Raw genomic sequence first — 26,667 nt, forward strand, 5'->3', positions numbered from 1 at the left:
ATAATGATAATAATACATTTTATTTAAAAACTCCTTTAAAAATATCCAAGAACGCTGTACATTGGTATGAAATATTAAAACATATAATTAAACAGTCCAATATGTATAAATAGTTAACAAAAACTAATATTAAAAAGATAAGTTTAAAAACAGAAATTGAAATACAAATACACATTTCCAAAGGATGGGTATTCCATAGCCTCAAAATACGCATTCTGTACAGCAGAACAGTTAACAGTTAATGTAGTTATCTGTTATTCAGTAATGAGTGAGACATAGAGGCTCACAGGTGGCACTGTGGTAGTGCTGCTGCTTTGCAGTAAGGAGATTGTGGGTTTGCTTCCCGAGTCCTCCCTGTGTGGAGAGCGTTTTGAGTAGTGAGAAAAGTGCTATATAAATGTAAAGAACCTTGAGATTTGCTTAAGATGGAAAAAGGCTTCCTTGGTAATATTATTAATATATGGTTCAAAGGAGAGTGTGGGATCTAAAATAACACCAAGACTGTTGGCCTGTGCAGAGAGAGATGTAATAAAGCTTGGAATTTCTAATGAAAAATGCCCTTTTCCTTAAAGTACCTGGAGGTGAAATAATTAAAGCCTCAGTTCTTTCATTATTTAGTCTGAGAAAGATTTTGGACAACCAATGTTTTATAATTGTCAGACAGGCAACCAGTGCAGGATGATGTAATGTTTGTGTAAGTCCATGTGTGTCATCAGCGTAAGTGAAACCACACACTGTGACGTCTAATCAGCAATGCTAGAGCCTGCAAGACTGAACTGGTTTATGTGGGTCACAAAAGTTACAACTGAATATATGAATTGTTGTTGTTTTTTTGTTCTTCATTTCCTTGCAAGAAACACTAATGTAATGTTTATATAATTCAGAGTATTACCTGCTCTTAATATTTTGACAGAGCAGGAAAAAGTCTGAAATGCTCACTGTACTGCTGCTGTTCGCTCAAACTGAATTTAAGCAATCTTTCAAAAATACTTAATTTGGTTTGTAGGCCTTCTGTTTTTTCCTCACAACGTCTGGTGGGGTATTTCTGTCTTAAAATAGATTTAGCTTACTGTTTGACAAGCAGCAGTGAAGCACAACGGCAACGTTTTAAAATAAAAGGTCGCTTCTCATTATTTATTTAATCAGAACTGGCTGACTAATTCATAATATTTGAATAATAATTTGTTATTTTAATTTCAATTGTCTTCATACAAAATAATCTGTATTAATATTTAACAGTAGAATATTTTTCTTAGTGGCGCAGTGGGCAGTGCTGCTGCCTCGCAGTGAGGAGACCTGGGTTCGCTTCCCATGTCCTCCCTGTGTGGAGTTTGCATGTTCTCCCCGTGTGTGCGTGGGTTTTCTCCCACAGTCCAAAGACATGCAGGTCCCTAGTGTGTGGGTGGGTGTGTCTGTGCGTGAATGCGCGCCCTGCGGTGGCTGGCACCCTGCCCGGGGTTTGTTTCCTGCCTTGCACCCTGTGATGGCTGGGATTGGCTCCAGCAGACACCCGTGACCCTGTAGTTAGGATACAGCAGGATGGATAATAGAGGGATGGATATTTTTCTTGCGATTACAAAATCATTTTATGTGATACTAGTCAAATCTGTTTATGCGTTTTATTGCCTTTTAATAGATGGCACTCTTAAATTATGAGTTGGTTTCGAAGTCTGGAATGCATATTTATAAATGTAAAGAATTTAACTAAATGTGTATATTGTGACATTTTTCAACCCAAGATTCTGTGGCTGTATACTGTCATTGTGTAAATCTTGGTTATATTTTATTATTGTGTGCTTTAGGATACTGAACAATATGAAAGGTGGTATATATAATAATAGTTTGCTTTATTATTTTTGATTATTCATACATACACTCTCTAGCCAGCTTGATGCAATTATGGACTGTTGGAACAACAGCCTGTCCCAGGAGCAGCGGCCTTGTGGAAGGAACTGAACTTGGATAGTGCGCCAGTCCATCACAGTTTCATGTTTATTATACCATAGTGTATTTTATTACACATAATATACAGTACTAGCAAAATACCCGTGCTTCGCAGTGGCAAAGTACTGTTTTACAATTTTAATTAAGAAGAAAAGTGTTACAATCATGCAGCATTTTTTGTAATTGCTGCACCAGGGGCGTGTTAACTCCAGAAACATTAGCGCACCGCATTTGTGCTTCCTTTTCATCATCCCCGACGAAATAAATTTGCAAAAATTTATGTTCCTCAGTCGGCATACGTAAAAGACTGCCAATCAAGTGATACACTTGTCCCTGGACTTTAAATGAAGGCATAAAATTTCCCCCAACGATTTGGTTAGCACCAAATGACTTTATTTGAAATGCGCTGTTATACTTTCGAATGTTGTTCAAGAAATGCTCACTTTGAGGATGTTCGCCATTTAACAGGCCCTCAAGAAGGTCAGGAAGCTTATGTACAGTAAAGGAGTGAGAGAGACTTTAGCACCGTTACAGCGCAAACCAGGAGACTCACATTTCCACCTATGAGCTTGACAATACTCACAGTCAACATCAATGGATCCAATGTGTACTGTTTTGTCAGATTCATAATGTATGTTTGGGTCGTACGCAAATCCACAATCGGCTTTTTTGAGCCAAACCTGTTGTTTTCGTATGAGCCGCTTTCATTATTGGGATCGTACCTAGAAACAGAAGCTCTATTAACTTGTGGATTTGCCTGCACGTATTTAGCGGCAGCTTGTCTATGAATTTGTGGATTTTTCTGTGAGTATTTAGCGGCAGCATCACAAAGTTGTTTCCATCTAGCTGCATCAGAAAATGTACCACGACATCTGACACGCCTCCTTTTTACTGTTTTCTCACAGCTTGGATTGCTGCTGTCATAATCAGTTTGAGTTTCATGGTTTCTTTCAATTACGTTAGTATTTGCAGGACTTGTTGTGTTGAAGTGACATTCGGCATCTGTCAAGCGTTGTAAGCATACAACCGGTTTTATCGATAACTTCGCATCCAGCTTTTGAGAGTTTAAACATTGATAAACATCAAAGTGTCCACTACTCAAACCGTCACCTGTGAATCTAAGATGTTTAAGAGGCATTGGCGGTTGTACAAAGGTGTAAAATATTTGGCCATTTCGGTACACTTGAAAGCGACAACCGAACAATTCAGCGGCAGCCATCAACTCACATGCAGAACCATAGGTGAAGGGCTTATGCATTTCACTCTTATAGTGCTCCTGTTTAGTATAATTATGTCCTGTACCGTCATCAGTCCACACCTTGAACCTGTCCCAGTCATTCAATACATAAGACAAAATTTTCCTCCGGATATCAAGAGTGAGCCTGATATGGCCGTGCAATATGTAACACAGAGAATGGAAAAGGCAGTCACCATCTCCGGGCATGGAAACCACTCGGTAAGTGACAGTTCTTTGATCGATGGTGATCACCTCAATAGACATGTTAATGGGGGTGCTTTTGGAACGATAAAGGTAATGGGTACCTGAACAATGTGAACTAAGTCTAAAATACCTACACAATAACTATAATTGTAATAAACGAAAAATAAAACAGCGGAGAAGCCGTGGATTAAATAAAAAGGCTGCAGTTATCAGCAGGGAGACATGAATACCGTGGCAAAGTAAGGAAGGGAATGAAGAGACCGGAGCGACGGACGGCCTTATATAGGCAGGCAGCCAACTACGTGGGAGGCGTGGAGATGGGGGACCCAATGCCGCCTCACACAGCGACTGAGCTGCAGGCTATAGACGTATATATGTATGTAAGTAGGATTCAGTTAGCGTTTGGAACCTGCGTACCAAATTTCTTGAAGATGGGCCCATAACTAACAAAGACTGTTGGAAAGTTCAATATGGCGGCTGACAGTGGCATCATACCACCGAAATAAGTACGTACATTGGTTTCGGTTAGTGCAGGGAACCAAATTTCATGAAGATGGGGCCATAAATAAGAAAGTTTAACATGGCGGATGTTATCGACCGCTATGACCGTCACGCGTAGAATTTCAAAATGAAACCTGCTCAACTTTTGTAAGTAACCTGGAAGGTATGCGCCTGCCAAATTTCAGCCTTCTACCTACATGGGAAGTTGGAGAGTTAGTGATGAGTGAGTCAGTGAGGGCTTTGCCTTTTATTAGTATAGATAACATTCTCATTCTGTTTAATTAATTTCAGGATTGTGTGAACTGCAGGCTACAATGGCAGCACTGGGCACAAAAAGTGAACCAGCTCCAGACAGGACACCAGTCCTTCATAGTTGATTCTTTATAGCAGTGGTTCTCAAACTGTGGGGTGGGCCCCACGAGGGGGGCGTGAAGTAACAAAAAGGGGGGTGCGAACATGTGAAAAATACATCTATTGAAACCAAAACAAATTCACTTAAACTACATTCTGATACTATAAAAATAAATATAGAGTTAGATAAATGTCGATAAAAGTTTAGTAGGTATAATAAAATATGCATCTATGACATATCATTAATTAAAAAAAACAAATTGGTATTAGTGGGCTCCTTCCAAGAAAACGTTAGGGGGGTGCGATTAAAACTGTTATGAAAACTCGGGTCACAAATACTTGAAGGTTGAGAAACGCTGCTTTATAGTGTAGTTTGTTTTGTATAACATAACACTATCTTAATTTGCTTAATCTAGTTCAGAGCTATCGGTAGCTTGTGCCTGTTTCAGAAGGACACAATCCTGAACAGCCTGGATTTTCCAAAGAACCTAAGTACAGTATTTAGGTTGAGGAGGAGTAGTAACTGGAATACCCACTTATGCACATGGAGAACTCTGTATAGGCAGTGAGGAGCCCGTGATATGAACTTAGAATTCTGTATCTGTAAGATCGGCATTTATTTAATAATGATGATTGCTCGCAAATTTCTTACCTTCACACTGATCTTTATTTTATGTTTTTCTTTGTATCTCCTTCCTCAGAGTCCGTTACCCAACACATACAATATTGCCTTTTGGCAGTTCGCCTCTTACTCTTGTTTTTTTTTAGCATCTGCCATTATCTCAATTGTTAAAATGTATGAATATTTAAAGTATGATACTGGGGAAAGCAGGCAACCTCACTTCTCATTTCCCCTTCTTCTGTCCTAGTTTAATGCATATTAATAATAAGTCCTCTATCTCTGTGGCTAATCTCTCATTTTCATATGACAACTATTTCAAACACCCATTTGTGCATCCATCTATTTTCTGATTTGATTACTTTTTCTGTTTCCTTGCCCACAGAAAGACAACTGTGTGACTGGGAGGCTTGGAATCAATGAATGGAGACATTCTGTTGTAATGTCAGATGGCACAGGACAGACCTACACTGTAAAATGCCAGGGAGGTGGTGGGCAGCCAGTTCACCAAGGCTTTCAGGACTGGGATGATGTTATATTTAGCCAGGGTCTCAGTCTGGCCTTAAATGTAGTTTCATTTATTGTGTTCAATTTCTTATTTAAGTATCTTTATTGTTTAAACTGCATTTTTTCCCTTTTGTGTTTTGTTTATTATTATTATTATTGTTTGTTTTTATTTTCAATTTTGTGTTAATGTGTGTCGTTATGTGACCTGTCTCCTTTATGTGGAGTTTCAGACAGTTGGACCACCATGATGCTCAGCTGGAGGGACACCCTCTGCTTATTTATTCTGGGCAGAGAGTTACACCTTCCAGATTGGTTTTGGTTGTTGTTGGTTAACCATCTTTTGTGAGAATTTTTTGTAGAGTTTTTGCTTCTTGGTATTAAATTGACTTTCTACTTGTGATTTTTCTACATTTCTCCTGTTCGTTTGGGGAAATCTTATAGTCAAATTGGGGTTTTCAGTACTAGAGGTTATGAGTCAGCTATTATTTTTTGCAATTACAATTTACTTTGGTTGTTAAAATTTTATTTTTCCCATTTTCATCCCTTATCTTAGGTGGGTATCTACATTCTTAGAATCTCCTCCATTTTTGGATCTTTGCCTGAACCTTTGACTACAGCTTGTATTTCACATTCTCGCAGTAAGGAGACCTGGGTTCGTTTCTCGAGTCCTGCCTGCGTGGAGTTTGCATGTTCTCCCCGTGTCTGTGTGGGTTTCCTCCGGGTGCTCCAGTTTCCTCCCACAGTCCAAAGACATGCAGGTTAGGTGCATTGGTGATCCTAAATTGTCCCTGGTGTGTGGGTGTGTGCTTGTTGTGTGGGTGTGTGTGTGCCCTGCGGTGGGCTGGAACCCTGCCTGGGGTTTGTTTCCTGCCTTGCTCCCTGTGCTGGCTGGAATTGGCTCCAGCAGACCCCCATAACCCTGTGTTAGGATATAGCGTGTTGGATAATGGATGGATGGATGTATTACCTGTAATACCTAGTTCAAAGTGAATCTCTTTCTCCTGCCTGTTCTGTCTAATTGTCTGATGTTATACAGTAGATAAAGAAGGGAAGAGGGGAGGAAGTGCTGAACTGTAATACTGTACCTGGCCACAGAGTGGTGAGTGTATGGGATTTGAGGCATTTTGGTTAAGTCTACACAATGAGGAATATAAAGGGGAAAATAGGGTCACCATAGGACCCTACACAAAAAAAACCCACCAGTTTTAAAGACTTCATCTGTTCTCCTGATCACAAAATCAAATCCCTCCCTAGTACGGATTTCTAGCAAAAACACTTAGTTTGTTTTTTGTATTTTTGAATTTGGATAGTGGACTTTATGTTGTTGCCTGGGTTGTGTTTTAGTTAATCCTCCATTTTTTCATCTTTTGCTTTCCTTTCTGATAATGAATCTTTTTTTCAAGGAGCCGAGTTTCCCTGTTTTTTTTCTCTTTATTTATTTATTTTTTGTACTGAAGATTATTAAAGTTTGTTCAGATCCCGGCCTTTTCCTTTGTTCATGCCCACTCAGAATTAGAAGAAAAGTTTCTTTTGAAGTCTAGATCTTAGATTAAATCTGCGGGCAGATGATTTAAGGAGCAAGACCTCATTTTGGTATTTTGTGGCAGAAATCACAATAGGGTGTGTTTTACTTTTTTACTTACTTTTACTACAACTGACCGTAGACCTCCCAGAGAATTATTTTCCCTTGGGATGCTTCTAACTGGAGATTTTGTTTTCCTCTCCTCTGGCATCAAATGGGCATAGTTGTACAATATTGTACTTGTACAAATATAGTAAGGTTCCATTCGTGTTAATCCGCTTGGGACTGCTTTTTCTTCCTGCATGTTTAAACAATTCTCTGTCTTTATGTGAATTTATGGTGTAATTGGTTTCTTGTAGTGGCATTTACCTTTCAACCCGTTACACCACTCTGAGCACTATACAAAAATTAGCCGAATTGAATTACCCCTGTTAAAGGTTAAAAGACATTTAGAGGACTCTCATCACTGAAGTGGAACCAGACCTGGGCAGTGCCAGCCACTGAAGGGCGCACTCATGCACAGACACTCACCCATACTGTGCTAATTTAGAGTCACAAATTCTCCTAACCTGCACCATCTTTGGAGAGTGTAGGCTATTTACCTTTTTTCTGTAAAAGCTTTCACCAAGAATCCAAAAAAATCTATATTTCAGCATAATTTGTTCCATGACTTTTCCCCAAATCCAGATTGAAGATTAGTGGTGAAATTGCTTTTCTCCCATGCTACCCTTCTTCTTTGACTGTACGCAGTCATCCCGATCATTTGTTGATCTTCACACCCTTTCTCATGTCTGTGCTATTTTTGTTTGCTGCTCTGCTGTCTAACCTTTCAAATTGTCCTTTCGGGTTTCCTCTGATTTGCTTTCAAGTGAATTAAATGAATTCTCCCTCTCCTGACTTTCTTCAGCTCCTGTCCGTCATCATCTGTGTATGTGTGAGTGATTGACTGCGAAACGCTCTCACGTTTACTACCGAGTGAGACTGATGACTGGGGAATCTGATACAGTCTGGTCACTAAATCTGCGGCTGCTGGCCCTATGACTACAGATAATAAAAGTGATTATGGCACAAAGTGTGAAGGGCTATGTCGCAGCTTCAAGGTGCGCAGCCCTTAATGCACTTCATTAAAATGCTGCTTTCAGGGGGTCAGAATTGCAGATGAGAAGACAGCAAAAGTGGAGTTGGATGTAGTCAGCCTGTGACCCAGCAGTCCTCAGGAGACCAAGCTCTTAATCAGTTTTCTAGTAGAAGATCTGTAATTCATCCTGAATCTAACTCTTTCTCCCCCTCCTTTTTCTCCCCTGTTCCTATCCTTTTATGAGTTCTGCTCTCATGAATTATGCATATGATGGATTAAACAAAAAGGAAGAAAATAAAAGAAGCAGACATAGGTAGGTTGAGGAGGTTAACACTGCATCATTTTAGGGGTTCCAGAGTCCCCTTACGTAACCCCGGCTTCTTGTGTTTTACATCTAGATTAAGAGAAAAAAAAAACATAGTGTATTTTTCTTTTTGTCCGATATTACAATTTGTAATGAAATATTTGTAGTTAGCAGCTTGAACTGTGTTGTGGATCATGACTCTAGATGCTGCAGTGGCTGGGTTAAAGCCAATAAAAATGTGGCACCTGTCAAAAAACAGTAACATGTCTCACATTTATGCGTTTTTAAAAAGTAAATTGCAAAATATGGAAGGGTCCCAGCAGGTCTGAAACTACAGTAATCCCTCCTCGATCGCGGGGGTTGCGTTCCAAACCCCCCCCGCGAAAGGTGAAAATCCACGAAGTAGAAACCATATGTTTATATGGTTATTTTTATATTGTCATACTTGGGTCACAGATTTGCACAGAAACACAGGAGGTTGTAGAGAGACAGGAACGTTATTCAAACACTGCAAACAAACATTTGTCTCTTTTTCAAAAGTTTAAACTGTGCTCCATGACAAGACAGAGATGACAGTTCCGTCTCACAATTAAAAGAATGCAAACATATCTTCCTCTTCAAAGGAGTGCAGTCAGGAGCAGAGAATGTCAGAGAAAGAGAGAAAAGCAAACAATCAAAAATCAATAGGGCTGTTTGGCTTTTAAGCATACGAAGCACAAAGCAGCTGCAAGGAAGAGAGCAATGTAAAGGTAGTCTTTCAGCCTTAGGCCAGTGTGCGAACAGCCCCCCTGCTCACACCCCCTCCGTCAGGAGCAGAGAATGTCAGAGAGAGTGAGAGAGACAGAGAAAAACAAACAATCAAAAATCAATACGTGCCCTTCGAGCTTTTAAGTATGCGAAGCACCGTGCGGGAAGCATGTCGCTTGACAAAGCAGCTGCATGGAAGGGAGCAATGTGAAGATAATCTTTCAGCATTTTTAGACGAGCGTCCGTATCGTCTAGGTGTGCGAACTTCCCCCTCCGTCAGGAGCAGAGAATGTCAGAGCAAGAGAGAGAGAGAAAAGCAAACAATCAAAAATCAATACGTGCTGTTTGCTCTTTTAAGTATGCGAAGCACCGTGTGGGAAGCATATCGCTTGACAAAGCAGCCACATTTAAGCCCAGCAAGGAAGGGAGCAATGTGAAGGTAATCTTTCAGCGTTTTATGAAGAGCGGCCGTATCCTTTAGGGGTGTGAAAAGCCCCCGTGCTCACAATATATTTGAGGAGTTTTATTTAATACGTAATACGCGCTCTGGTTGGGTAGCTTCTCAGCCATCTGCCAATAGCGTCCCTTGTATGAAATCAACTGGGCAAACCAACTGAGGAAGCATGTACCAGAAATTAAAAGACCCATTGTCCGCAGAAATCCGCGAACCAGCAAAAAATCCACGATATATATTTAAATATGTTTACATATAAAATCCACGATAGAGTGAAACCGCAAAAGTCGAAGCGTGATATAGCGAGGGATTACTGTACATAATTAACCCACTGGACCTGATGAAAGCCTGAAAATCAAAAACTCTATTGGGGTGTCCTAGAAAATATATTTTAAAAATCTGTGAGGGTGTTATAAATCACTTGGCACCCTGGGTTTGTGCGAACGTATTGTAGCAGACAGCTCTTCACAGGCTTCGTTGGATGGGTGAGGCTTGATACTTGAATGACGGCAGTCAGTCCGACAAAGCAGGGAAACACATCCTTTAATAATCCTCAGGAGGAATTGAGAAAGAGAGGGGACTATAAGAGAACGTGCATAAATAGGAGCACCATATGGCTGTTAGTGCTTGTCTTGGTCTCAGTGATGCTGAAGGGTGTGATGGTGGATACCAGAAAGTGACTGTGACTGCTGACCTGCTTTATCTTTGAAATGACCTGCTTCGTTTTATATTTTTATTGATTTTAATTAGAAGTAGATAACATTCCATACAATCAAGTCAAACTTAACAAAGCAAAATTCAACCTTCACCCTAGTTTGTACCTTCTTCTTAACTAACTAGAACTGCAACACTGGTCAGTGGCAGGGTGCCGACTGGTTCACAGCACACAATTATGCCAACCATTTAAATCAGCCTCATTTGTGTCTGTCTTCTGGTACTTTGATTTAAGTTTCTATGACTTCATCATCCTTCACTCAATATTTATGTTCTAACCCTCAAAATAAAGGTCAGTCATTTCTCTTTCAAAAATAAATTGCAAGACTGAATAACGTTTTTACCAAAAAATAAGAATGTTATTCTTATTTCCATGCTGAAAAAAGCTGCCAAACACCATAAAAGTGCCAGTGAATGTGTCAGGAACACCTAGAAAAAAGTTGTTATGAAATATCTACAAGTAATATGTCTAATCTGACTGTTTTGACATTTTTTTCTGTGCTTTTAATGTTTTCAAATAAGTATCCATAACATACATATTCATTATTGAAGACCAATTGCATTGTATCACTTTGAAGGGCATATCTTACTGTCAGAGTATATATAATTGGTAAAGAAATTATACTGTATATCCAAACTACAATACCAATAATTGCAAGATTCAAAAACATCTTTAAAAAAAAATGAAATACAGAAAGTGGATTGTAGTATCATTTGAAAGTTGAAACACCCCTTTTATTTAGTAGATAATAGTCTGTCCATCAATTGTACACAACTGAATCAAGAAATCTATTGGGGGGGGGGGGGCTGTTGCTATGATACCGCAATTCCACCATCTTTGAGGTGAAAAAGAAAAACATTGCAACATGGTAACGGAGTATGCAGTATGGCATCTTAACGGCAAAACACTACTTTAATTAGAGCAATGAGGAAATTCATGATTTTATGCAGTTTAAAAGAGAAACAAATTGCATCATTGTTTGGTCATGCCTGTGGGTCCAAAACAGTTTAAAGAGTTTAAAGAGTTAATCTGCATAATGAAATAGCAATTTCAGCATTGCATGCACAGCATCTAAAGATGTTTCTTTACGGCCATAACACACTTGCATTGTGCTGAACCAGCAGATGATTAGTCTCCATGTAGATTGCTTGTGTTTCACTCAGTAAACTTTCAAATGAACCAGAATATAACAGTAAACATACTCATTATTGAAGACCAATTGCATTGTATCATTTTGAAGGGCAGCTCTTACTGTCAGAGTATATATCATTGGTAAAGAAATTATACTGTATATCCAAACTACAATACCAATAATTGCAAGATTCAAAAATATCTATTAAAAAGATATTGAAATATAGAAAGTGCATTATGCGGTCATTTGAAAGTTGAAACACCCCTTTCATTTAGTAGATAATAGTCTGTCCATCAAATTGTATGGTGGGGGGGCTGTTGCTATGATACAGCAATTCTGCTATCTTTGAGATAAAAAAGAAAAACATTGCAACATGGTAACGGAGTATGCAGTATGGCATTATAACGGCAAAACACTTCTTTAATTATAGCAATGAGGAAATTAATGATTTTATGCAGTTTAAAAGAAAAACAAATTGCATCATTGTTTGGTTTTGCCAGTGGGTCCAAAACATTGGGATTTAGTTTAAAAAGTTAATCTGCATAACGAAACAGCAATTTCAGCATCGCACGCACAGCATCTAAAGATGTTTCTTTACGGTCATAGTCCACTTGCATTCCGCTGAACCAGCAGATGATTAGTCTCCATTTAGACTGGTTGTGTTTCACTTAGCAAACTTTCAAATGAACCAGAATATAACAGTAAGTACTCTGTGGGCATGTCATACACTTCTTTTATTGGGCAGAAACAACTTTTTTTCTGGGAAAATCACCATGGAGTGTCATCAAGAATTATTTTTGTGCACCACCACATTTGAAAAAAAAATGGTGTGGTTTGTTTTCCATATGCAGCTTCATCAGCAGAATGTGTATTACCTGATAACTAATAGAGTTCATGAAAATTATACACTACTTTGTGTGCTACAGAAAAGACACATTTAATCTAAACAACTGTATAGAAAAGGGCAAGCTCAGCTGTGGCAGTAAATGTACCAGGTGAGTTTCATTTCACTGTTTGATGTTGTGTATTTATTGATCGTAGTCTCTATTTAGTTAATCTCAGTTCATCTACTGTCTTTCGACATAAAAATGTTTGTGAATAATGTTCAATTTAGAATGTTTAATTAACATTTACTACATAGTATCAAAGTGAAATGTGTCTAAGATGTCTGTATTGTTCTTGATGAGTGATTGCGTGAACAGGAGACCCCACCTCTGTGCACCACTCTTGCGGCGTAACATTAGAGGACTTGACAATCGGTCGCACAGTACACTATTTATTTCTCATCACTTCTTTATATGATTTGATTAATCTGATCACAATTCAATTTACATCTTTTTTTTTAATGTAGTTATCTGTTATTCAATAATGAGTGAGACATAGAGGGGCACAGTGGTAGTGCTGCTGCTTTGCAGTAAGGAGATTGTGGGTTCGCTTCCCGGGTCCTCCATGTGTGAAGGGTGCTTTGAGTAGTGAGAAAATCGCTATATAAATGTAAAGAATTATTATCAGGTGCAAGTCCTGCTTTAATTGACTAGTCCCATGTAAGCTGCTACTTGCTTTGTATGTTTGTATTTAGTTTTATGTCAAGATTGCCTAATTAATTGAGGCATTGGCATGGCATTGTTACCACAGAATGCACAGATTTTACACATACAGTAGTTATGTCCTGTAGATACCTTGGTACCATATCGGGGGAACCGCTCCACAGTTTACTTACTCCCATTTTCAGCCACAGTTTCAAAATGGTCTCAGTCTGGTTGTCCTTTTCCACAACATTGTGTGACTGGCATGTTCACATCTATCTAAATGAACTGGGGAAATTTAACAGGGGAAATCACTCTAGAGCAAGGGTCTCCAACACATCGCTCGCGAGCTACCGGTAGCTCGCAACCCCTTTCCAAGTAGCTCGCCAAAGGGTTAATGAATCCTACATAAATTTGAAAACTTGATTAGTTAAATTAGGGGTGGGTGATCTTTCCAAAAAATCATATCACGATCCACAATCTGAATTGCAATCTATCTGTTTAATGTGGCATACACTTAAGAGAATATCTGGACTCAATCTCATCAAGACCTAAGTAACACTTTATTTTAATTATCAAACAAAGTTGAATTCAGTTGTTCTCTCATTCGCTAGCTAAGCGGAGTTAAGGTACACACCCCGAAGCTGGCGAGTGAGAGAGGAGAGCCTCCCCCACCCATGGATATGAACAAAAATAAATCGGTACCACAAGCGAACTATGTTACATAGCGAAATGAGAGAAGTCACAAAATCAACCGGAATGTTCAAGCAAATTATAGAAAAAAACCCGATCTAAATCCGTTAAGTAGTTCTCTTGTGAAAACCGGACAGACATACAGACAGACATTGGATTTTATATATTATATATTAGTAAACCTTCAAAATAATGTGCAGTTAAAGTCTCAACAACATTCTAAGTATTTGTGGAGCTTAGTAGAGCCAGATAACTGTAAGAATCTTCACCCAGAAGCTCTGAAAATGTCTGCTTTGTTTGGGGTCTCCATACCTCTGTGAGTCTGACATGAATGTCATGAAATCAAAGTTCAGAACAAGACTGACAGACGAACATTTAAATGACTCCATAAGAGTGAACCTAAGGGGCTACACTCCACCATACACCTCTCTTGTTGAGTCATCTGACTAACTAAAAAACACATCACACATGCAACTGGACCTGTGAATAAAGTGAAACAGTGACATGAATCAAAATGACAAATGAATACGTCATATCTGTGTATTTGGAATTGCACTGTTTTGTTTTGACAGCATTCATGTTTTAATTCAATCGTGTGAGATACACTAGAAAATGCATACAGACAAACAAAATGCACTTGTAGGTGAACTAAATATTTTTTGTGATGTTTTAATGCAAAAAGTGAGTTGCGGACACCAACATTTTGTAAATGTTCAGGCAAAGCAAGCTTATTCCGTTTGTTTGGGTTGAAATAAGCTATGAGAATAAACGTTAGAAAACATGAGGAGCTCTCGGCCATTTTCATTTTGTAAAAGTAGCTCTCAGGGGAAAAAAGGTTGGAGACCCCTGGTCTAGAGTCTGAAAAAACTGCTAAACAAAAGAACTAGGTGTGTAAGCAAAACAAGTGTGCATTTCAAGTCATGAACACACGCTTGACATGGATTTGTTTGTATAAAAATAACACCTAGTATATTTTGTAGAATGCAGTTTATCTACTTAAAATATGCACTGTATGTTTAAAGTGGTAGCATTTACAATAGCTCATTTATTGTATAAACGTTTGAGATTCAATAGTACCAGAGTAAGAGTTCAGTATTCAGCCAACAATTGAGAACAAATGAGTTCTATCGATTATCATTGAGTATTTTGCACACTGGTTATATACAGTTTCAAAAAGCTATAAATTAAGTAAGAATATTTTAGACAGGCGGAGTGGTGGCTCTGAGGCTAGGGATCTGCATAAAGCCCCGGACAACAGAGCTCCTAGGATCATTGGGACACGCAAACCCCTCCACCACGATAACGTGGCGGTTCGAGGAGGGGAGTGGTGTTTTGTTATTGGACTTCTGTGCTCGTCACGGATTGTCCATAACGAACACCATGTTCAAGCATAGGGGTGTTCATATGTGCACTTGGCACCAGGACACCCTAGGCCTCAGTTCGATGATCGACTTTGTGGTCGTGTCATCGGACTTGCGGCCACATGTCTTGGACACTCGGGTGTAGAGAGGGGTGGAGCTGTCAACTGATCACCACCTGGTGGTGAGTTGGTTCCGATGGTGGGGGAGGATGCCAGTCAGGCCTGGTAGGCTCAAAGGTGTTGTGAGAGTCTGCTGGGAACGTCTGGCAGAGCCCCCTGTCAGAAGTAGCTACAACTCCCACCTCCGGCAGAACTTCGACCACGTCCCGAGGGAGGTGGGGGACATTGAGTCCGAATGGGCCATGTTCCGTGCCTCTATTGTTGAGGTGGCTGACCGGAGCTGTGGCCATAAGGTGGTCGGTGCCTGTCATGGCAGCAATCCCCGAACCCGTTGGTGGACACCAGCGGTGAAGGATGCCGTCAAGCTGAAGAAGGAGTCCTACCGGTCCCTTTTGTCCTGTGGGACTCTGGAGGCAGCTGATAGGTACCGGCAGGCCAAGCGGAATGCGGCTTCGGTGGTTGCTGAGGCAAAAACTTGGGCATGGGAGGAGTTTGGGGAGGCCGTGGAGAACGACTTTCGGACGGCTTCGAGGAGATTCTGGTCCACCGTCCGGCGTCTCAGGAGGGGGAAGCAGTGCAGTGTCAACGCTGTGTATGGTGGGGATGGTGCGCTGCTGACTTCGACTCGGGACGTTGTGGGTCGGTGGGGGGAGTACTTCGAAGACCTCCTCAATCCCACTAACATGCCTTCCAATGAGGAAGCAGAGCCTGGGGACTCGGAGGTGGGCTCCCCCATCTCTGGGACTGAGATCACCGAGATGGTCAAAAAACTCCTTGGTGGCAGGGCCCCGGGGGTGGATGAGATACGCCCGGAGTTCCTTAAGGCTCTGGATGTTGTAGGGCTGTCTTGGTTGACACATCTCTGCAACATCGTATGGACATCAGGGACAGTGCCTCTGGATTGGCAGACTGGGGTGGTGGTCCCCCTCTTTAAGAAGGGGGACCAGAGGGTGTGTTCCAACTACAGAGGGATCACACTCCTCAGCCTCCCTGGAAAAGTCTATTCGGGGGTTTTGGAGAGGAGGGTCCGTCGGATAGTCGAACCTCGGATTCAGGAGGGACAGTGTGGTTTTCGTCCTGGTTGCGGAACAGTGGACCAGTTCTACACCCTTAGCAGGGTCCTGGAGGGTGCATGAGAGTTCGCCCAACCAGTCTACATGTGTTTTGTGGACTTGGAAAAGGCGTTCGACCGAATCCTGTGGGGGGTGCTCCGAGAGTATGGGGTACCGGACCCCCTGATAAGAGCTGTTCGGTCCCTGTACGATTGGTGTCAGAGCTTGGTCCGCATTGCTGGCAGTAAGTTGAACCCATTTCCAGTGAGAGTTGGACTCCGCCAGGGCTGCCCTTTGTCACTGATTCTGTTCATAACTTTTATGGACAGAATTTCTAGACGCAGCCAGGGTGTTGAGGGGGTCCGGCTTGGTGGACTCAAGATTGGGTCACTGCTTTTTGCAGATGATGTTGTCCTGTCTGCTTCATCAGGCCATGATCTTCAGCTCTCTCTGGATCAGTTCGCAGCCGAGTGTGAAGCGGCTGGGATGGGAATCAGCACCTCCAAATCCGAGACCATGGTCCTCAGCCGGAAAAGGGTGGAGTGCCCTCTCAGGGTTGGGAGCGAGATCCTGCCTCAAGTGGAGGAGTTCAAGTATCTCAGGGTCTTGTTCACGAGTGAGGGAAGAATGGAGAGTGAGATCGACAGGCGGATCGGTGCGGCGTCTGCAGTGATGCGGGCCCTGCATCGGTCTGTCGTGGTGAAAAAGGAGCTGAGCCGCAAGGCAAAGCTCTCAATTTACCAGTCGATCTATGTTCCTACCCTCACCTATGGTCATGAGCTATGGGTAGTGACCGAAAGAACGAGATCGCGAATACAAGTGGCTGAAATTAGTTTTCTCTGCAGGGTGTCTGGGCTCTCCCTTAAAGATAGGATGAGAAGCTCAGTCATCCGGGAGGGGCTCAGAGTAGAGCCGCTGCTCCTCCGCATCGAGAGGAGTCAGATGAGGTGGCTCGGCATCTGATCAGGATGCCTCCTGGACGCCTCCCTGGTGAGGTGTTCCGGGCACGTCCAACCGGGTGGAGGCCCCAGGGAAGACCCAGGACACGCTGGAGGGACTATGTCTCCCGGCTGGCCTGGGAACGCCTTGGGATTCCCCCGGAAGAGCTAGAAGAAGTGGCCGGGGAGAGGGAAGTCTGGGCATCTCTGCTCAAGCTGCTGCCCCCGTGACCCGACCTTGGATAAGCGGAAGAGGATGGATGGATGTATGGATGGAGTGGTGGCTCTGAGGCTAGGGATCTGCTGCACTGGCAATCGGAAGGTTGCCGGTTCGAATCCCGTAAAATGCCAAAAGGTACTCTGCTCTGTTGGGCCCTTGAGCAAGGCCCTTAACCTGCAATTGCTGAGTGCTTTGAGTAGTGAGAAGAACGCTATATAAACACAAAGAATTATTTATTATTATTAATTAAACTAAGAATACATTCAGACAGATAGATGGATAGACCAAACATATGCTAAAAATATAGCACAACCAGTTTTGTAATGTAAAAATATTGAAAGTGGGAATTCTTTCAATGTAAGGTAGGTGTCCAATTAATGGAAGAAGTGGGTTGGGGCAAACACCTGCACCCACCAGGGACCTCCAGGACTGAACATCGAGAACCACTGGGCTAGACCTTTTCTGCTTCCTGTGATGATTTAGTTTTATTGTTTGGCTGCTGGCCCCTGTCGAAGGTGACTGTATCATTTTGTCCCCTCAGTATTAATTCTCACAAATTTGAATCCGTTCCTTTAATAAACTCACCACCACCTATTGTTTCACTTAAGTACGGTTGAATGCACTATTCACACACCTTAATGACGAGTGCTAAAGAGGAGATGAAGATTTGTTTAAGTCAGTTCTGAATATGAAATTAAATTGCAATAGGGGGTTTCCTTCTGGGGAAAAAAAAAAAGGTAGAGCAGTGCCAACAGGGCAGGAGAAAGATTCCCTCTCATGGCAAGGCTTGTATTCTCCTGAGCCCGCTACCCAAGTAAGGCTGCCTCTGTGTCAAGTGAGAGTGTCTGGAGATGGGACTACCCCCTGGCCTCGCTTAACCCTGCCTCGAAGAGAGTTTTGCCAAGTGACAGAAAGCGCTGCTGAAAAATGATACCCGTTTGAATCTAGAAAAGAAACAAATCGCATCACTGTAAATTACTCTCCATTCCCTGAAGGTTTGCTGCCTGTGCTGGATCTGTCACATCTTGCCTTCCCTCTTTGTTTCAGTAGGCAAGATCAGATTGTCTCTTTGCTCCACACTTGTCTTGATTTCTGGATACTCCTAGTTAAAAGTTGCAGACTAACAGCTCAAGGTTATATTGTCACATGTTTAAATAAGACATTGTAGTAAATTTTTGACACAGTATATTTGCCAGCTGTAGAACTAAATCTTCTGCAATTGCCTGGGGCAGAAATGTCATGGAACCCAGCTGCCAGTGGCAGATTAACAATGCTTGTTTGTCAGAAATGTGAATATGGTGCATTCAGGTGAAAATGCATAAAAATGTATTTTATCAGAACCTGTCATGATGTTAGTACAATACGGTTCATAATAGTGACAAGTAAAGGAAAATGTGATAGGGAGTGGCAAATCACCTAAAACTCGACATTAATTTACAATTCTTAGACCCAGTGCATGCTAACACGGATACATTTGAAAACATCTTTTTTTTAAATTCCTTTTGGACTTCATTTCACACTGAAACAACATTTGTGAACACTGAAAATCATTTCAAAAACACACTCCTCTGTGTATAAATTTGAAAACATGTAATTTTAAATTTCCTTCAAAGTAAACACTGACAGTGTCAAAGATCAGCATTCTCCATCACTTTGTGATGCTCACTGTCACAACCCTGAGCATCACCGAGACCAAGGCAATCAGTAATGGCTGCATGGGGATCCTATTTGTGCATTTTCTCTTAAAGTCCGTTCCTTCTTTATCGAATCCTCTCGAGGCTTGTCAAAGGATGCGCTTACCTTGTCTGATGAAAACTACCGTATATACTCGTGTTTAAGTTCTCCTGCGGATTAATTGGGACTTGATTTTACCGTATAATGTCTGGTATTTTATAATGTCATATAAGTTGAATGCGGATGCTATTGATACAAGAGATTATGATATGCTTACACCCACCTGAGAGAGTAACCACGGAGCACACTGCCTTTTTTTTTCTATGTACAGGCAGTCCCCGGGTTATGTACGAGATAGGGACTATAGGTTTGTACTTAAGTTGAATTTGAATGTAAGTCGGAACAGGTACATTATTTTAATAAATGCTATTGTTGACTGACTGTAACCAAGTGCTCTGCCAATGAATGATGGAGTTTCACCCCTCTCTGACCTTTTTATTATTTCTGCTTTATTTTCCATGGTGATGGTTTTTCTCTTCTTTACTGTATCACCAGCACTTCCATCAGATTTGTGTTTCAGAGACATTCTTGAAGGGTGAAGACAGAAGGTTAAGATGAGCTCTTCTGCACAGCACTGTACAGCTATCACAGCAGATTAGGCACCAGTCGTCAACACGTCTGATGTATAGGGTGGTCCAGATCTAATAATGCAATTTCCATTACGCTATAACTTATTCAGTTTATTACATAGAAAATCACCCGAAAAATCCCGGACCACTGAGAAGTGTGCGAACTGACGACACGAAGAATCATCTTCACGCCGAACTGGAATTGTCCCTGCATAAATCAAAGTCATCCAGACGATCTGGATCTGCATAATTAGATCTGGACCACCCTGTACTGACATGAGACAACTTCCTGCTATGTGCATAACAGTACAAGCAGGTTTGCTATTGAGAATGAATGGGGGCAGCAAGGGGTGGTTCATCACCAGCCCACCTCACAGTCACCTCCACTATAGTATGCTGCCTACAGCGTACGCAACACCACCGCCCCCATTCAACATGCAGCCATCCGAGGCACACTAAAATGCTACCCCCCGCCGCCCCGTTCAGCCACAACCGGATCACCACTTGCAGCATTACCAGCCGCGCACCTAGAATGAACGGGACAGCCGTGTGTGGTGGGCGGGCAGTGAAACCGCTTGCCGCTGGGAGCCACCGGAGGGACACTACACTGCGCTAGCAGCGAAATCGCCCCATTCGCCCCCTCCAGCCTCTGTCCAGCCACCGCTTGCAGCGTCCGCAAGGCTGAAGATGATGGAGCGGCAGTTACTGAGGCGCATACGTCGCAGCTGCGGTCCCGTTCGTATGTCGTAGGTCGAATGTCCGTAACCTAGGGACTACCTGTATCGTACCTACTATATGTGACCACATGGTAATACCTGAACTGTTCCGAATGTTATGTTATGTTTGCACTGTTTTGTGTCTTTTGCATCTCACACCTTCATACACCTTTATCGTAAGAGCATCCATTATTTATGATGGAGTGTTCGATCAGAAGAAAATATAAAGCTGGTTTTAAATTAAACATCGTTGAAATAGCAAAAGAAATTGGTAACTGTCCTGCTACAACAAAATTCGATGCGTTTGAGAAACTGGTGTGAGACTGGAGGAAGCAAGAAGATGTAAAAAAAAAAAAAAGTGTCACATTTTTGAACGGGCGTATAAGTCGGGGTCTGATTTTATGATCGATTTTTCGGGGTTCAAGACCTGACTTATACATGAGTATATACGGTAATATATTTTCTTGCAAGCCCAGTAAAGGAAAAAAAAAATCTGGGATCCCTTGTGATTTTCAGGATTTTAAATGGTTTAAGCAGTAAAACAGAGGGATTCAGGACTCCCCATATTTCGCATCTTGGTTACTGGCTATTTGAGCCAGTTGGACTTCAAACTGGGAGAGTATAACACCGTTAAATTTATGACATCTTCTTCCATTTGTGGATAAAACATACAAACGTGCAAGTTTCAAGAGCTGATTGGCTTGTCTTTTAAACAAGGGAGTTTGAAGCTCACGTTGTAGTTTGGCCATGCAGGCCAGTAGCACATGTATATGATCAGTGGTTTGATTTACAGTATTTTGTACAGTCAGGTTTAACCATTTACCACCTACAGATGTAGTCATTCAAAATGAGTGAGGAATACTGCGTTATTTTGCAGTCTGCTGCGGCACACTGCATGTGAGTGTGCTGGGTTGGACATGTTCAGTAGTAACGTGACTACAGCAGCTTGAAAAAGCATCAGGTGGAACAATGAATGATTGAAATGGCATGTTACCAGTAAAAACCTACTTGAACATTCAAACTCCGGTCAAGGCTCAGCAATTATCTTCAATTACATTGTTAAGAATTAGTCAAGTCAAAAATTAATTTATAGAGCACATTTAAGGCCACAGAACTGGTTTCCAAAGTTGCTGTATGTGAAAATAGATACATAAAATCAAAGATTAATAAATAAAAATTAATAAAAAAGAAGTATATTAAAACAATACACAAGTGACAAATAACAATTAGCAGCACATTAAGGTACATCATGAGCGAACTAAAATCCAGGGAGAAAAAAGATTTCAGCAAAGAGTTAAAAGTTGACAGGGTCTGAGGTGGTCTTTAGGCTGTTCCGCAAAACGCACAATCGTTACGTTTCTGTTGCCTTGATCGTGGTAAGGTCAGTAGCAACTGGTCAGATGATCTCAGGGATCAAAAAGGGGCAGAAGAGACAAGTAGATCAGAGAGATAAGCTGGGGCCAGACCATTTAAAGATTTAAAAGTATGCAATCAAATTTTAAAATTAATTCTAAGACTAACGGGAAGCCAATGAAGTGAAACCAAAATAGGAGTGATGTGCTCACACTTACGTGACCCAGTTAAGAGCCTCGCAGCAGAGTTTTGAACCAACTTCAGGCGAGAGAGAAGAGTTTGACTGACACCATTGCACAATGAGTTACAATAGTCGAGACGGGATGACATAAGGGCATGAACAACTTTTTCCAAATCAGCAAAACAAAGAAAAGGCTTGATTTTTGAACTGTTTATCTGCTTATCCAATTTAAAACTATTGTTGAGGGTAGCACCTGGACTTTTTACAGATGTCTTGCAATGTTTTCCTAATGGGCCATGGATAGTAACAGGCATACTAGACGCAATGGATGGACTAAATGGCACAATTTCAGTTTTGCTTTGATTTAAGTCAAGAAAATTTGACAACATCCAGCTCTTTACATCATCCAAGCAAGCCAAAAGAGACCCCGGAGAGTTGTTTCTAAGCGGAAGATAAATTTGGATGTCATCTGCAAAACAGTGGAAAGATACATTATGCTCTTGAAAAATAGAGCCAAGAGGAAGCACATATAATGAAAGCAGAATTGGCCCAAGTATAGAACATTTAGGGATCCCTTATTTTAGTTGAGTGTGGGAAGATGACAATTCTCCCAAATTAACTAAAAAAGACCTTTCACAAAAATATGAACAAAACCAATTTAGAGCAGTACCTAACATTCTCTAGATGATACAGTAAAATGTTTTGAGCAATCGTAACAATAGCTGCAGCCAAATCTAAAAGTACAACAGGTAACCCAGAATCATCAGACAATAAAATATCATTAAGAACTTTTAAAAGAGCAGTTTCTCAGCTGTGATGATTTTTAAAACCAGATCAAAAATTGTATGTATTTTATTATCCTCTAAAAATGTTTGCAATTGATCGAGTACAATCTTTACCAGGATCTTTGACATAAAAGGTAGCTGAGCTATTGGTCTAAAATTTGACAGAACAGTCGGATCAAGGTTTGATTTTCTTAAGAGAGGACGCACCACAGCATGTTTAAAACAGGCTGAGACTGAACCAGTTTCGAGGGAGGTATTAATAATACTCATAATAAGAGGCCCAAGGGTTTCAAAGACTTCCTTTAACAATTATGTAGGAATTATATCAGAGGGACAGGTTGTGGACTTGAGATGGCTGACCAAGTGGGACAAAGCTGGAAGAGAGACAGGTACAAATTCATTTAAAAATACAGAATATCTAGCGGAGTTAAGTTCATCCTATGAGAGTGGTGGAAAACTAGATCTGATTATATTGACTTTATCCACTTGGGAATTTAAAAACTTCTCACACATGGAGATTGACAACTCAGAGCAAACGGGGGTAGGAGGATTTATAGCAGCGTTTATGACATTAAACAGCACGTGGGGTCAATGATAGTTTTTTGGTATTAACTCAGAGAAATATTTCAATTTTGAATCTTTAACTTCTTCTTATTCTTTTGGCTGCTCCAGTTAGGGGTTTCCACAGTGGATCATCTTCTTCCATATCTTTCTGTCCTCTACATCTTGCTCTGTTACACTCACCACCTGCATGTCCTCTCTTACCACATCCATAAACCTTCTCTTTGGCCTTCCTCTTCTCCTCTTCCCTATCAGCTCTATCCTTAGCATCCTTTTCCCAATATGCCCAGCATCTCTCCTCTGCACATGTCCAAACCAACGCAATCTCGCCTTTCTGACTTTGTCTCCCATCCGTCCAACTATACATTAAAGATTTTCAATTTTTTTCTCTTTATTGGGAAATTTTTCAATGCACAAATAACCAACTTCATATGCAAAGAAATCTTCTCAGAATGAAATGGTGCTTTCTAAAGCAGTACTTGTAGTTCAATGAGGAACCATAAAGTGCCATTAAAGAGCCATTATTTTAAGAGTGTGCTTGGAGTGATTTGCAGGGCATGTCACATTATGCAAGACCAGCTTCATGGGAATATATGGCCAAAAGCCTCGGACTCACTAAGATTATGTAAAGAACGGCTATGACTGAAAATCGTTGGAAAAGTCACTTAATGCAAACTAAAACCTTAAGCAACTAAAATATATTACAAGCGGTTGTTTTGGAAACATGTTTCCATTCTTTTTTCTTTTTTAAGAACTTTTATTCTTTAGTCTTTATAATGGAAATAATTTAATATAGCACATTGCACCCATTTTTTCCTTATAAGTTCTTGCAGACTAGATACACAGCAGACATAATGGAAGTTGAAAAGGACACGGGTTAGTGCTGATGCATTTGAATCCCAAGCACATTTGTTGTTTTCCAAGTGTAAAGTTGGGTTTCCTTCCCATTCCACAAAGACATGCATACTGCACATTTTACAATGTTTCTCTTGTTATGGTCACAGTTGTCTTATCTGATGCAAAAATGAAAGATAACGTCACTAAACAAGCCAAGAACACAATAATTAAACAAATGGCTTTAGCAAGGTTACATAGGTCACAATGCTAATGCAAACCTATAAGGGGGTTCTTCCCATTTCTTAATGTTAATCTTACTAACATTTGGTTTCAGCATTCAAAGTGTTGCTACACTGCAGCCAGAATTAAGACCATGAAGAATGTAGAAGAAGAAGTCAGAGTGAAGCTTAATAGCAACCATTCTGTGTTGTTATGTCTCTTCCTTACTGCAACCGCATTCCTGTTCATGATGGACCTTTTTTATGTCTACTATGATAAGTTCATTTAGTTCCTTTGGACTATCAAATTGTTTCTGGATGCTGCCAGGAGTAATCAGTCATCACTCTGATGTTCAGCTCGGATGTAATACGCCCCTGAACTTCGGTCACAAGAACTAAAGAGAGTCATATATAATACTGATCCAGTGTTATCTACCCTTCTGTTTGCCTGGCAGGGCTCCTAATTGGCACCCCAAACTCCTAAGTGTCTCTGTAAATACTCAAGCCAAGTGGAAAGTGCAAAGGACCTTTAAGCCAGGTTACTTCTCTTTTACACTTTCAGGTGGGGGCTGTGCCGAGAAGGACTGGGAGAGGGACTATGCCTCTCCTGGACCACGAGAGGGCAGCCGTCCTGGTTTGTTTGGGAGCCACGGGAATTGAGCATGGAAGCTCAACCCTATAGGGGCCCGTGGCCACCGCCAGGGGGTGCCCTGAAGACTATGGATCCCTGGACGTCAGCACTTCCGCCACACCCGGAGGTGCTGGCGGAAGGAATACCGGGGACACATGCGGCACTTCCGTCTCACCAGAAAGTGCCGCAGGAAGCTCATCCGAGGGCACCTGGAGCACGTCTGGGTGAACCTAAAAGGGGCCGCCTCCCTCCAGTCATCAGATGGAATCGGGTGGAAGAGGACGAAGCTCTGAGGAGAGGAATGGAGGCGGTGAAGAGAGGACAGTATTTGGAGAGGCCTGGACTGAGGGTGTGTGGTGCAGGGGCACTGGGTTGTGTGCGGGACTTTACTTTGTAGATAGTGTAAATAAACGTGTTGTGGGTTTGAACCATTGGTGTCTGCCTGCCTGTCTGTGCCAGGGCTGGTCTCCACACACTATAGACCATTATCAACCTCCTTTCAGGTACATCAGAAATTGGGTAATCACCACGTAGGAGAGTCATAGTTTTAGATCCTGGTGATTACTTTTGCATTTCATGAGAAAGATTATTGTCTGAGAGTATTCTGTTTTCTGAGCCAGTTATAACACTCCCACTTCCCAGTTCCAGAATTTATTTCTGTATGGACTGCACTCTTCCTGCATGGCCTCAAAAGTCCTCTTGGCTTGGGCTTTGCCTATGTGTCAGAGAACCCTGTAGTACCATTCAGAACATTTTGAATGTTTTTGCTGAAATTAATTTTGAGAAAATATATTGGAGAGGGTTTGTGGGAATAGGAGACAATAATTATATCAATAAAGCTACTTACCTTAGTGCAATTGGCAGCTTTGGGTTCAAGATCATTCAGTGTCACCAGCTCCCGCAACAAGCTGCTTTCCTGGTAGCCGCCTTTAACACCACGCAACTTGAAGTAGGCCTGGGGTTTCAGGAGGATTAGTCGGAGGTTAACAGCGAAACCTGCCATGTCGATGGCAAATGGCCGATGTGGGTCAAATACTGTCTTCCAGCCATATACTTTGCCTGCTGCGTTGACTTTGGGTGACTCGTACCGGAGGCCACCTACAAATGCTACTGGCCACACAGAAACTTTCCTGGTTGACCTCATCTGCAAAGACAAAATCAGCTTGATCAGACCACCTGATAAATTCTGAAAGTTGTCAATATTTTAGTTTTTTATATATGAAGGGATACTTTTATGTGAGGAGGATGATGATGGGAGTTTAAGGTTGTTAGAACTGTCTAATGAAATATGGTGTGACATGATGTGTGGAATGTCTACAGGCAAAAAAGTGTGGCTTTTATTAATTTGTAGAAGAGTGAAGAAGAGTTTTGTTAGACACAAATGAAGGTGTTTATTATCAAGAGAGTAATCTAGTTATTAAAATATGTAAGGTAACAAAAAGGGAATCATGAGTTATATGGGATATGGCTTAGGAAAGGTGGATTCAAGACAGAGGAATGTCAGAATTCATCAAGAAGAAGACTACTAAAGGTGAAATTTTCTGTTGATGGGATATGTATAAGCACAGACTGGATTTAATCAACTTACAAGATGATATGACATTTTTACAAGCAGGATTTAAGCATTTGCATTTCATGGATATCAATATATAACATAACATTGCTTTCTATAACATTAAGTTAGTTCAATTACAGAACATACAGTAGCTCAATAAGTCTGCCCAGAGTCCATTCACATTTTGTGTGAAGAAGTGCTCTTTGATTTCCATCTGGATGGCTGTTATTCATTTACATTAGGTATCCTCAAGTATATCTTCTATTGGGGTTGCACACTTTGCCAGTGAAGCTCGGTAAGATC

At 41.2% G+C, this 26,667-nt stretch overlaps 1 protein-coding gene across 3 annotated transcripts in view; it reads right to left on the minus strand.

Moving 5' to 3' along the window:
- Positions 1-26,667, minus strand: part of b3gat1b (beta-1,3-glucuronyltransferase 1 (glucuronosyltransferase P) b) — a 226,906-nt gene that overhangs the window by 27,518 nt on the left and 172,721 nt on the right. For all 3 annotated transcript variants that reach the window (XM_028810370.2, XM_028810369.2, XM_051931493.1), the window contains one exon: positions 25,657-25,953. In XM_028810370.2, the coding sequence (XP_028666203.1) occupies positions 25,657-25,953 (297 nt within the window). The remainder of the gene's footprint in view (positions 1-25,656; positions 25,954-26,667) is intronic.

Source organism: Erpetoichthys calabaricus, chromosome 9 (assembly GCF_900747795.2).
Source record: "Erpetoichthys calabaricus chromosome 9, fErpCal1.3, whole genome shotgun sequence".
In the NCBI taxonomy this organism is placed as follows: Eukaryota; Metazoa; Chordata; class Cladistia; order Polypteriformes; family Polypteridae; genus Erpetoichthys; species Erpetoichthys calabaricus.